This window comes from Pezoporus wallicus, unplaced genomic scaffold (genome assembly GCF_028554395.1).
Source record: "Pezoporus wallicus isolate ANWC-B61680 ecotype Strahan unplaced genomic scaffold, APGP_CSIRO_Pwel_v1 contig_6354, whole genome shotgun sequence".
NCBI classification, from domain to species: Eukaryota; Metazoa; Chordata; class Aves; order Psittaciformes; family Psittacidae; genus Pezoporus; species Pezoporus wallicus.
The window spans coordinates 2,525,451-2,537,950 of record NW_026638688.1 but is presented as its reverse complement, the minus strand read 5'-3'; the positions used below and the strand labels follow the sequence as shown (position 1 = coordinate 2,537,950).

General features: G+C 42.2%; 1 protein-coding gene across 2 annotated transcripts; it reads right to left on the bottom strand.

The window, feature by feature from the left end:
* Positions 1-262: 262 nt before the first annotated feature.
* Positions 263-12,095, bottom strand: LOC130600545 (T-cell immunoglobulin and mucin domain-containing protein 4-like). Of its 2 annotated transcripts, XM_057411962.1 has the most exons (9): positions 11,971-12,095; positions 7,810-8,154; positions 6,879-7,223; positions 5,814-5,903; positions 2,636-2,691; positions 1,918-2,002; positions 1,670-1,764; positions 1,409-1,439; positions 263-902 (listed from the first exon to the last, which is right to left on the bottom strand). In XM_057411962.1, the coding sequence occupies exons 1-8, from the start codon at positions 12,017-12,019 to the stop codon at positions 1,416-1,418; spliced, it is 1,089 nt and encodes a 362-aa protein (XP_057267945.1). In that variant the 5' UTR covers positions 12,020-12,095; the 3' UTR covers positions 263-902; positions 1,409-1,415. The 2 variants fall into 2 exon arrangements, with proteins under 2 accessions (XP_057267945.1, XP_057267946.1); XM_057411963.1 differs by lacking the exon at positions 1,670-1,764.
* Between the last annotated feature and the right edge of the window lie 405 nt (positions 12,096-12,500).

Below are 12,500 nucleotides of genomic sequence, written 5' to 3'. Positions count from 1 at the left end.
AAGCAACTCCAAACAAAAGACTGGGGATCTTCTATGCACATTGATGGAAGGGACATGGACTTACAAATGAGTGGTATGGGGGTTTGTGGGGGTAGGGTAGAAAAACTTCTCTGCAGGTTGACCTTCTGGGCATTTTCCCACCTCTGGAAATGCTGCAGTACTTCTTTGGAGAGCTGAGACAGCACACCAGTCATTCCAACATCTGGGGAATAACTAAATCCTATTCAAATGCCTTAGGATGTAGCATAATAAATACAATTGCTAGCAGTAAATTACAAAGTTTATTAACATAGTCTCCAAGGGTCATCCAAACATGCTGAATCACAGGCAGCACTGGTACCCCTTAAGTAATCTGCATTTTTGATTTATAGTCACAGCATTCTTGTGTCTTAATTTTTCTCTTGATTACATAAAAGCAATAAGAATTCTATTTGTTGGATTTTTTCTTTTTTAGGCAATTTGAAGTTAGGCAGCATTTCATATTATTTTTTCTCTCTTCTTTTCCTCACAGTATAAGTTGTATTCAAGGAAGAATATTAGTAAAAATGGAGAAAAACAAATTCAGCTGTGTAACAGGGTAGTAGTGAGAAGGCAGATGCAAGAAACACCTATGAATAATGCATAGGTGTTCCTCTCAAGAAGCTTTTTTATGCAATAATTTTTAAAGGCTACATGGCATAATTTGCAACAGGATTTTAATTTCTGTAGCTGAAGCTTGGGCCTTTGGTTTACACCCATGGATAGATTTGGGCTCATAAGTATCTCTCAATGAAGCATGAAACAGAACCTTTTTATTTTCCATGGCATCTATAGGCGATGTAGGAACTCTTCACAGGGAAAACATGTTGTTTTCTCCTTCAGTGCCACTGAAAATGTTTTCAAGGTCTTCGGCTGGTCCATGGCTGTAGTGAGAAGCATAGATCACTCCGGATAGGCCAAAAGCACATTGCTGCTTCAAAGAATCCTGCTGGTATTGGTGTGAATTGACAGTCCATGGAGGCCTGTCCATAAATCCCTGATCCCTTTTGAGCAATCATTTTGCTGGTTGATCATCCTAAACAGTTATCTCTTTGTTTCTTTAAAATAACCCCACCAGGGTCATGTGCTGGTATTTGATCAAAGAGTAAAGCATACTGTGTGTTTCCTTAACCTGAGGCCACTACATAACAGTAAGTACCGGTTGCTGGAGTTCTTTAGTGCTCTGGATGTCTGCTCATTGCTATATAGAAACAGCATCCAGGAACCACTGTTTGATTTTCTGGGGTTATCTGAAGCTTGCTCATAACACAACTTTGGTGATCATCACCACAACCTGTTATTACACCCATTACAATCAGTGGCCAATGCCTCCCTGCCTCTAAGAAAAATTACATTGGAACTTTTAATAGGAAATTACAAAATGAATTACCTTTTTATTATAAACTTCTTTGTGTGTTTACCTAGAAGCAAAATAATATTAATGTCACAATGGCAAAAGAAATCTGTAATTCTAATGAATCTGTCAAATGAGTTCAGAAGCAAAGATAGAAAGCTGCAAAATTTCTGTGGGCTAAGCAGGAAATAAAGGCTTTCATTCTGATTTAAGTAACACCCATGCTTGTCAAAAGCAATTCAAGGAAACTAAGGGACTACTTTAATATAAAGCAAGAGCCAACAAGATGAGCCAGACCTGCAGCAAGTGAGTGAACAGGTTCTTTGCACAGTCTTCCTCCTGCTGCATCCCCACCAGCTCATGGTCCCTGGTCTCTTCTTGGTGACACAGTCCTGAAGTAAGGACATTAGCTCCCATAAAATGAACAGAGTGTTGTCACGGAGGCCATGGCAGATTTGCCAGAAGATTAATCAGAGATACAGAAGGACATTTGCACTAGGCCAGCATTAGAAACATTAATCAATTATGTGCTTAGGGATACTTACGTTTCCGAAGCAACAATGAGAGCACCAGTATGAAAAGAACGGGCACCACAACAAGACAGGCGATGAGAAAGACATAGATGGGAAACTGGAAGGGAGAAGAGAAAAAAACCTGAAAAAGTTTTAAAAGCAAGTTTATTCCAGACCTATCCCCACAGGACTGGGTTGCCCTAGTGGCTATGAAATATCTGCATGGGGCTGGAGTTCGCAATGTTTTTCTGAGCTTTCCTGTATAAAGTATGGAGAAGGCACATCAGGTTGATCATGATAAACAACATGAACTACCTGTTAAATATTTAATACATCTTCTGATGCATTTGAGCCCAGATTTATCCCACTTAACATGAACTTCCTAATAAGGTGTCTAAAGCAGGAGCTTAATGACCCTCATCCTTCTCTTAATGGGAGACAGGGAAATGCAACAACCCTCATAAGTTGCCTTTTTCCCGGTTACACCTCGAGGATGCTTCCTCTGCCTCTCTTACAGGGGTGCCAGGGGAATGAGGTTTTTCTGAATTGTCCAGGGTAGATGGGATGGTCACAGGCTTTGGCTCTACCCACTGGAAAGATTAATAGGTGGTTCCTGAGCTTCTAAGCAGAAGTTCAAGCTACTTTCTCTAAACACTATCACTTTAATATGAATACATTCAAAATCAGTACAATGTCCCGCTGACCTTCTGGCCTCAAGTTCAACACTCTTGAAACTTAGAGGAGGTTTTACCTTATCTCCATTATCATCATGTTTCTCAGCCGTGCCCTCAAAACTTGATGAAATCCCTGAAAACAGCAGAGATTGAAATGAGTACTGGCATGATCACCTCAACAAGTAAGGGCCACAGTGGTTGTCACTTCGTTAGTCAAGGAGTAATGAACTCTCAAAGAATGAGGAGGGCAAAATCTGGCCCTGAGTAGGGGAAATAAAGCACATTGCAACAAAAAAGGAACAATCTGTCCCCACCACAAATGATATATCAGGCAGTCAGTGGGAAATGTCAATCTTCATCAAGGTAAGAGGAGGCTTCCCAGGGATAGCCCATGAAGCAAGGCAGTAGAAACTTGCCTGCTCTGAAGGAGTTTTCACTTCTGTAAGCATGACAAGATGTCATAGAAAGCAGAGGTAGTAAGCAAGGTACTAGTCTAACCGGATGACCTGCCTCAGCTTACTTGTGGCCAGACTTCTGTGTGATTGCAGTTTCTGGCAGCTGCACTAGGACTGAAAACCACAGGAAACATCTTAATGTTCTGATAACTTACCACAAATTTAAGAAATCTCTATGAAGATTTTTTTCCCTCTCTCTAGGGATATTAAGAGTAATTCAATTCTAGATTCCTAAGCTTTTGAAATAGGGATGAGCTAAATGAATGCTCAGCGCAGCATTCTACTGTTATCCTGTGATCCTACTCTGTTACTTTTGATAGTGAGTTTAAAGTCACAAAAAGTTGATCTAGGCTTGGGCCTTGGCTCGTCATGATCTCATGCTACAGAGTACTGAAGTATTTAAGTATTTGGGGCACTTGATCTGTCACAGGAAGCACCTGATGTTTAGCGGCATCTTAAACCAGAGGAGTCACTCAGCTTAGTGAATCAAAACCTCAACTTACATCCTGTGATAGGAAAGCTCCTCTGCCTTAGGTCATGCCCTAGTGTATAGAAAGACTGTGATGAGCAGTGCTTTCAGAGGCTTGACAGGAGAACAACCATGCAGCCTCCATCTGAGCAAAATGTGCCAGGGACCCGAGGAGTCATTTGTGGAGGCACATCTATATGAGCGAACTTTAAATGCATGAGACACCTGCAATGTCACATTGTGATCAGATGGTCACAAATAATCCCATTAGGAAAAAAACAAAAAAAATTGTTTTATCCTTCTTTCTTTTCTTTTACTTTTCAGAGTATGGCACTCACTGAATGAGCTGATCTCTCCCAAATTTCTCAGCTCTGATCAGCTGCCTGTGAAAGCCGAGTTGATTTGTCTCCATGTACCAAACAACATGCTTGCTTTTTCTCAAAGACATGCACAGGGCACAGGTAGTTCACATGCAACTGTAGCTGTAGAAATTTGCACTGGAGTAGAAAATAGACTATAGCTAATAAACACTACAGCTAAACGTATGTAATAAAACCCTAGCAAGTGCTAAAAATCCCAGGGATTGGGATTTTTATGAATATTGCATTTTGCCATGCACCTGTTTCATGACACCCCTCTTTTCCTCTCTCAGAAGAGAATTAAAGTTCAGCAGAACTACCCCTTCATACACAAGAAAAGCACATCTCACTCTGACATGCACATCCCACAAGCCAAAACTGAACCTCCTGGCATCATGCTGCAGCCTGCCTGACGGGAGCAAGCATTCCTGCTTACTTTCCACACTTAAAGGAGCAAGGGTTCTCTCTGGGGTCTCCAGTGTGGTTGGCACTGGTGGATTTGTTGCTGTTGGGAAAGCAGGTGAAGACAGAAGAGACACTAAATCAGAACCTGGTCAGCAGCAACCAATTGAGCTAGCTAACCCGACCTATGTGGCTAGAGCTGTGTTTGGAGGTGGAGGGCTCTCTTGTCCTTGGTTTTCTCAGCCAGCCACTATGCTAACAATACAGAGCCCAGCAACAAATCAGCCTTCCTTTACATTACAGAAAGGCTAAAGTTGGTCTATTTAGTGCATTATTTCACAGAGGAGGCTAAGTACTTAACTTGGCTTATGGCTTTTACTAGACAGTGCTCAGTCGTGCTGCAGCATTTTCACGCATTATGACAGTTTGGTCTTGGAAATAGCATGACACAAGTTTTAGCATGGGTGGGACTGTACATGACTCACATAAGCACCGTATATTTTCTGCTATTATTGCTTTTGTGGTTGCTGTTTCTAACCAACAGTCATAACTTCAGCTGCCCCCAGAATCCCAGAGGTAAGACCCTTCACAGAACTTCTTACTTACAATGGCAGAATACAGGCATTACTCAGAACTGTATCAGAAAGATGACAAGTGAGACAGGGGTGAGAAACCCTCACAAATGTTCAAGAGACCAGTTTAGTGCTTCTGTGAGCTGTCTCCAGAGGCATTAAAGAGCAGTTTCCTAAACTCTCTCTCTGCTGTAAGTCTAAAGGTCTAGCAAAAGAAGGCTTGCAAAAATCCAAATACTGTGTTTTTAAGAATGAAGAGTTTCTTGGCACTATTTGAAAGTAAAGAGACTCTCTTAACAGCCAAATATGGTATGTCATCCCTGACTTTTGGCTTTCCTTGTTTTAGGTTTTCATTTGTGGGCGTCTGGTGGGCAGATTATCACACCTGAATAACTTGAGCCATGCTACTTTTATACTTGACTGAGAGACACAAAGTGCAAACTTCATCTAAGTTTGTTCATGTCTCAGATGATGTTATGAATTTGTTTACCAGTTCCCTTTCTCTTGAAGGATTGATAGTTGTGGTAATTGCCTGCTGCTTCCCATCATGACCAAGGACACATGGTGAGCACTGGAAAGCTGAACCTGCAGCCACATCTGGCTAAATATATTCAGTGAGTTTCAAAGCTCTTAACACTTAGGGAGGATTTAAAATGGAAAGCTCAATGAGCTCACAGTGATGACAAATCGGGTATCTAAGAATTCAGCTTGGATGGTGACAAAGACCAGCTCTTCTCTCAGACCTGAGATACCTGACAGTAGTGAATGACTCAAAATCTACTTCCTTTGGAGGCTTAAAAACATGTTTTGCTGTTGTTACATCCTGATTTCAAATGATTTCTGTGTGGATCCCAGATACTTCTTACTTCCAGGTGCAATGAGCAGCTCTCAGTACGTGTCTGGTACACTCTTAAGAACAGTCAATACTTTTTCTTATGACATTGTCTTCATTTCTCTGAACATGCAACTTCTGAATTTGCACCCATTATTCCACTCACCTGCAGTTGGCACCCCTTCCTCCATGAGAGAAGTGTTAGTGCTTTTAGTTCCCTCTGCAGTCAGAAGCGTGCTTGGGAATTCAGTAGTCACTGAAACAAAGTAAAATATAATGCTTATAAAAGTATAATGTTTATAAAGATCACTGGTTTGGAAGGTCTTCATATGGCATTCATAATTGCTTGCAAAGTTCTGCATCTGCACTGGTGAAACTGCACCTCGGTTTTCATATCTGCAGCTCATGCTACCCAGATAACTGATGTACTTTACTAGCATGGCCAGTGGTTAAATGTTTTAACTGTTCAGCTGTGGATGTAGTTAATTGTTGACAAGTTTAACTGTGATGAGTTGTTATGGCTGGAAAACAAGAGGTGGTACAGAAAAGCTGCCCTTAGAGGTTCAGGTCTGAAAGAACTTCAAGTGATAGAAGACCCAAAGCATGCACAAAAAACAGCCTTGTGAGCAGACATCAATCTGTGGAGAGAAGTCACTGATATGGATAAAGTAGCAACCAAAGAATGGTTAGGATGATAATGTGACTGATTAACTAAGTATTAATAATAACACCAGGCTTCATATGGGATGACAGTATAAGTACTCAATTTTAAGCACGTTTTGAAGTCTCACTGATGTTATTGCTCAAGCAGAACATGCTCTAAACCAACCTTTTCAGCAGACCATTTTCAATTGTCTTTCCCGAATCAAGACAAAAATCAGCACATAGTTGAGTGAAGCCGGCTTACTCCATCCCAGGTGCAGGACTTTGCGTTTATTTCTGTTCATGAAAAACCTTCATTCATGAGGTTTCTGTCACATTATTTCTTCAGCATGTTGAAACTCCTTTCAGTGTAAGCCTAACCCTTGGTTATCATGGCTATTCACCCCAGTCTGGCATCATCCACAACATTTGACCTGCGTTTCCTTAAATCGACTGAAATATACCTATAGGCATCTTGGAGAAAATTTCCCAGATACAAATATAAGTATCTGGAGTGTTTCTATAATGCCAGAGTCAGGCTTACATAGACCATCTACACAGAAAATAGGAAAGGATTGGTACTGGTTACCATTCATACTGTCGGTAAGAGCGACAGACTCTTCAGAGCAGAACACACAGTCATATTCAGCTGTCACATCAACTGCTTCGAATCTAGTTGAAAAATCTGGGAGAGCACTGGTTGTCACCATAGTTGCTGTCACAGCAAATGTTAGGGGAGCAATGGGCTCTGGTGTAGTCACTGCTGGGAAGCTGGTGGTTGCAGTTGTTGCTTCAGGGACGGTGGTTGTCAGGAGGACTGGGGTCTCTGCTGTGGTTTGATCATGAGAAGTTGCTGGGAGAGCAGAAGTTGTTTCCCTAAAAACTGTGGGAGAAACAGGAGCCCTTCTCGTGGTGGTTGTTATCACTGGCGGGGCTGTATGGAGAAAACATAGCCAAGAGGAAAGCTGGATCAGAGCATCAACAACCAACCCTGTGAAAGCCAACCCAGAAATGACTCAAAATTAGCAGCTAAGATACTGAGAATAAAGGTGGGTGAGTCATTATTTAAAAGGTTGTTTACTTAACAGAAAGCATGCCCCAGCCAGAGAAATTCCCAGATTTGCCTTTTTTTTTTTTGATAGGTCTCCTCCTTGACCCTCTCACAAAAGGAAGGGCCAGAACCTTGTGTGCTAGAACCCAAAAACTTGCAAATTTTATGATTTTGCAAAATATTTTGAAATACAGCTACACAACGAGAAATTAAATATTTCATTTGAAAGGAAAAAAAAAAAACAACCAAAAAAGGTAAAAGTTACTAATTTCTCATCAAAACTGCTCATTGAGTGTGATTGAAATTGACAATTCCAGACCTCCCTTGGAAACCATAGAATTTAGGAAAAACACTTTTTGCCACCACAAACAAACAAAAAAAGCACACATAACACAACTTCCAGTTTTAAACCCCTATTCAGTGAGGGGTTCCTCCCTGCTGGCTGTATCACAAAGGGCCCCAGACTCACCTCTGTCCACCTCCAGCTGTATGTTCTGTTTGATGTCATTGAACCAACCCGGGATCTCCACGCGGCAGCAGTATGTACCTGCATCTTCTGACCGCACATTTGCAATCGTGAGAGACACATCTCCATAGGAAATATAGCCCCGGAGACTGTATCGCTGGGATATCCTGTACGTCACCCTGTTTCTAGTGGTGTGCAAAACTTTGTTCTTGCACTTTGAATTCGGGCATGGACCTCTGCCCCAGCACATATCGGAGATGTCCTTGTGTCGTGCCACCTTGTAGAAGCAAGGCAACTTAACGGATTGCCCTACTACTCCTCTAATGACAGCTTCGGATGTGGCATGCACTGTCAAGGAAGAACAAGGAAAGAGGAGTGTTGACAGTCCCCAGTGCATCACTCTAACTAGGCAAAACAATAAGGCAGGAAAAGAAACACCCCTGCTTTAGGCAGGCCACAGTTGCTGATCCCCCAAGCCTTCCCCTGTTGCCTGTGGCAGTTAGTGCCTGGGGGCACCAGAGGTCACAGCCAAGAGCTCACAGACACTGGCTTGCTGCTGGAGGGCTCACAAAACACATCACTCACATCAGACATGGTGAGGGAAGCTGAGGTCTGTCATTGGCAGCCCAAGTGCAGCCTAGACCTGTGCAAATGGAACTTGGAACTCTGCTCCTCTCCTAAGAGATTGTTTGAAAGTTGTTCAGCAGCCTGGTGTGGAATGCATCTGGTTGCCTCAGACCACCATCATCTCCTTCAAAAGAGAAATGCTGTCACAGTTGCCTTTCACTGACAGTCTCAATAGCAGGGTCCAAAGGGCTTCCTCACGTGTGAAATTCAGACTTAATTAAGCTGGCAGAAGAGCAGGATCTTTCTATGGGAACCTGTCCTCAGAAAGCACACTGCTTTTTCTGTTTCTGAGCAAAGCCCTGTCAACTTGCAGACAAGTTGAGCCCACTTACCTTGCAGAGTACTGTGTACATAGAAGCTTTAACTGCTAGCATTATACTGATGTTAAAAGGGGCACATTCATGTTTTCCTCATGCTCTTACTTTTAATGACCAGCTTTACTTGGTGTTTAGAGCCAATATCCACCTTAGCATCTGCTTTGAACCTTTGGTACATATTGCTCCCTCTTAACTGTCTATGCAGCTCCCAGATTGCCCTAAAAGTGATTTCTTCTTCATAAAAGGCACTATGCAAAAAAGGCTCCCATACAGGAGAAAATATTTTCTGGTTTACATTCATCAAGTCTGTGTTGGTCCTTCTTGTGCCTTGTTGCCTTTTTCCCCATGTTATCATTTACATACAGTGGAGCAGGAACTGAGGGACCTGGAGAACATCCAGAGCTAGTCCTCTGCTGCAGCAAGAGGATCATCCTTCAGATCTGGTGTCTCATGGCCAGCCTACTTACCCCAAAGAGGACTTACAGCAGTCGCTGCTGTTATCACCAGGTTTGGCCCTGGTTTGCCAAACATTTCTATTTTGCCAGCTGTTTGAATGTCTTTCCTTTTTGGCAAGACTCCCAGATAGCAAACAGATGCTACCAACTGTGTCCATGTCTCTTTTGTTTTGTCTTTAATGGACTATTCCCCAGGTGAGGTTTTAGTCTGTGGCAGGCTGCCTCATGACTTGTTATTGGGATGACATTTCAGCTTCATTATTGCTTATCCCATTGGCAAGATAAGCCAACTCATTCAGGTTTCCACAGCTCCAAATGCAAAAAGAGTAGAGGCAGACAAAACAACATGCAATATGGTGTGAAGGGCAGAAGCTGTTGCAGTGAAATGAAGGCAGGATGTGCCAAAAAATTGAATTCCTGAATACAGGATAAGGCTTTGAAAGATGGCTGCTTGTTTTAGTCCTTGGAAAGGGTAGGTTCATTTGTCTTGTTACAGCAAAACAAACAGACAAAACAGCCTCTTTCTGTGATGATAAAACAAAACAGTTCATCCAGTTGACCTTGAAAGTGCCCCTTAGGGAGCGGAAGTTTAGTCACTGAGCATCAAGTCACCCCAACAAAGATGCTGCAAAACCAAGACCAGCTTGAACTGTTCCTGGAGTTAAGGTCACTGCTGCTTGAAGAGAAATAGGTTCATCTCCTATTCTTATTTCATCCCAGTCCAGCACAGCATCAAAGCAGCTTCGTTAAGTAGCACTTTAACAAATGAAGATTTGCCTGCTCTTCTCTCCAAAAGAAGCAGAGCCCTAAACTTACTAAATAAATAAATACATAAAAAGAAGAAGAGGGCAGATACAAGGCACCAGGGAGTCTCCAGTGCCGTTTCCCACCAGTATTGGCACTGGAAAGTTATGGGGTTTGCAGTTTCAAATCCTCTTTTGATTTATGTGACGCTAATGTGCCTCACATCTGCCTGTACTGCAGGCTGGTAGGGAAAGCGACTAAATGACTTCATTTTCAGTTGCAGCCTCTTCCACCAACACGTTTTCCAAAAGTAATAGTAAATAGAACTGAATGAACAAGTTTTTGACATTAGCAGGTTCTGGAGGCTGTTATATTGGGACACCCTCATCTTACTGTGAGAGGAATCCTACCCTTGTCTATGGCAGTGACTCTTCCAGGCATCCAGATTTGAACTTGAGCGTCAGCTATGCCTGGGTAGTCCCAGTGAAGTTTGCCACTCTAAATCCTTAATCCATGTGAGAGAGAAATGGACTCAAGATGTTTAAAAATCATCTTTCAAAATAGAAAGGGGCATTCATAATTGTTCAGTTCATACAGATATATTTATATACAGTCTCTCCTGAACCAACCCTCAGTGGCAATTGGTATTAAGCAGTAACTCAAGTAGTTGCTGTTGTAGTGGTCTTGTCCCCTGTAGACTGGACATTGGGTGGACAAAGAAATACATCCTCCAGCCAACAGAACTGGTTGGAAAAGGGTTTCTTTTCTTGATCTATTTCTGGAACATTTTTCCTTCTCTATACAGGATACTCAGCATCTTTTCCCCAGCAATCCTAATTTTTTGTTTCTTCTTGAAGTTTCTGTTCTGATGAAATTGCAGAGAAAATGACTGATAAACAAAAAAGAAGCATTTAAATGCCCGCTGGGTCTCAAGCCTACCTATTCTCAGTACTGAGCTGAGTTAAAGAGAAGGTTACAAAAAGTCTGTCATCCTTCAGTAGCTGTGTGCATAAGAAAGCTTTTTAAAATAAGACCCAGTGGAGGCTCCAGTTTATTTTGAGGCTGAAGATAAGGCAAGGAAAGAGAAGCTCCACTTGTACAGCAGATACCATGGAGGTTGTGTTGTTTTGCCTCAAAAGGGGCATAGATCACCTCTTGCCCCTCAGTGTATCCCAGCACTGACTGATCTTTCACACTGCTTTTCAGGTTAATTTAAGAACATAACATTTGCTGTAGATGTATATGGAATATTTCATCCTGGCAGAGGTTAGACAATTAATATTTAGTCATCAGAGACAGAATTTCCTGAAATGCCTGAAAGATTTGAAAGCACAACTCCCATTAGGAGCTCATGTCCCTCTGGAAGTGGCTGAACCCACATTCCTGAGCCAGCTCAGGTAGTTTGGAAACTGCACTGCTGATGCCTAAACACATGCGGAAACAAAGCTGATACTCACCACACTTGCAAGACCCATTCTCCCACGTTACCCTTTCTTGACTTCTGTCTCTTATAGCATTCAAATCTTTGATGTGTGAGCTGAACATTTAGAAGTAAAAGGAGAGGAATCTCCAGCCATGCTTTCCCATCCTCAATTCACAGCAGCAGACAACCCTCAGAGTTTCAGAAAATCATTTGTTTATCACGCATATTCATTCATTACTCTGCCAATATTTCAATTCATTACTTTTGGCTTGTATAGTCGGGTGGACAGACTGATGAAGAAGCAAAGCCAGCAGTATGCATTTAACAGTAGTAAAGAAATCAGACCATTTGGAGGGACAGGGAAACTAACCAAACCCATACACAGAGAAACCACACACATGCTCTAAAAGTAAAAAACATCCAAGCAAAAAGAAATATCCATCAGTATTAACTCAGAAAGTTCATAAAACATTTGAAGTTCTGTATACAATTACACCCCATTTCACTGATTTGTTTTCACAAAGCACGTGTTGCTGCTTTTAATGTTGCAAAGTTCTTGTTTTCTGAGCAAGCACACAAAAAGCAGGTGAAGACTCACCTATAAAGCTCTGTATCATTATCCAGCGGAACAGCACAAAATGGGACATTTTAGCTGATGGAGGATCCGGGGCAGCAAGTGAAAGGAGAGAAAACTAGATCATACACTTTCCAGAGATGCTGAGTCTCTGGAAAGACTTCCCACTGAAGTCTCATTTCTCCATTTCCAGATTTTATGTACTGCAACTGCTTCTTTCCTATGCTTGCACGTAGAATCCGGTCAAAAGAGGCAATTCTGCTGTGTTCAGCACTGGTGTGGTCTCATTTTGTGCACTGTGTGCAGTTCTGGGCCCCACAGCTTAAGAAGGATGTTAAGGTAGTGGAATGCATCCAGAGGAGGCCAACAAAGCAGGAGGAAGGGCTGGAAGGCTGAGGGGCCACCTTATTGTGCTTTACAGCTTCCTGAGATGGGGAAGTAGAGAGGGAGGTGCTGAGCTCTTCTTCCTCAGTCCAGTGATATGATGCATGGGAATGATTCAGAGATGCACCAGGGGAGGTTTAGACTGGACATTGGGCAACATTCCTTTTCCA

Excerpts from the sequence above, each read along its gene's own strand:
- LOC130600545 (XM_057411962.1), bottom strand. The coding sequence starts at position 12,019 with ATGTCCCATTTTGTGCTGTTCCGCTGGATAATGATACAGAGCTTTATA. Across the intron at positions 1,765-1,917 it reads CTCATTGTTGCTTCGGAAAC|GACTGTGTCACCAAGAAGAG; the intron begins GTAAGTATCCCT and ends TCCTTACTTCAG. Across the intron at positions 1,440-1,669 it reads TGTTCACTCACTTGCTGCAG|GTAAACACACAAAGAAGTTT; the intron begins GTCTGGCTCATC and ends TTTTGCTTCTAG.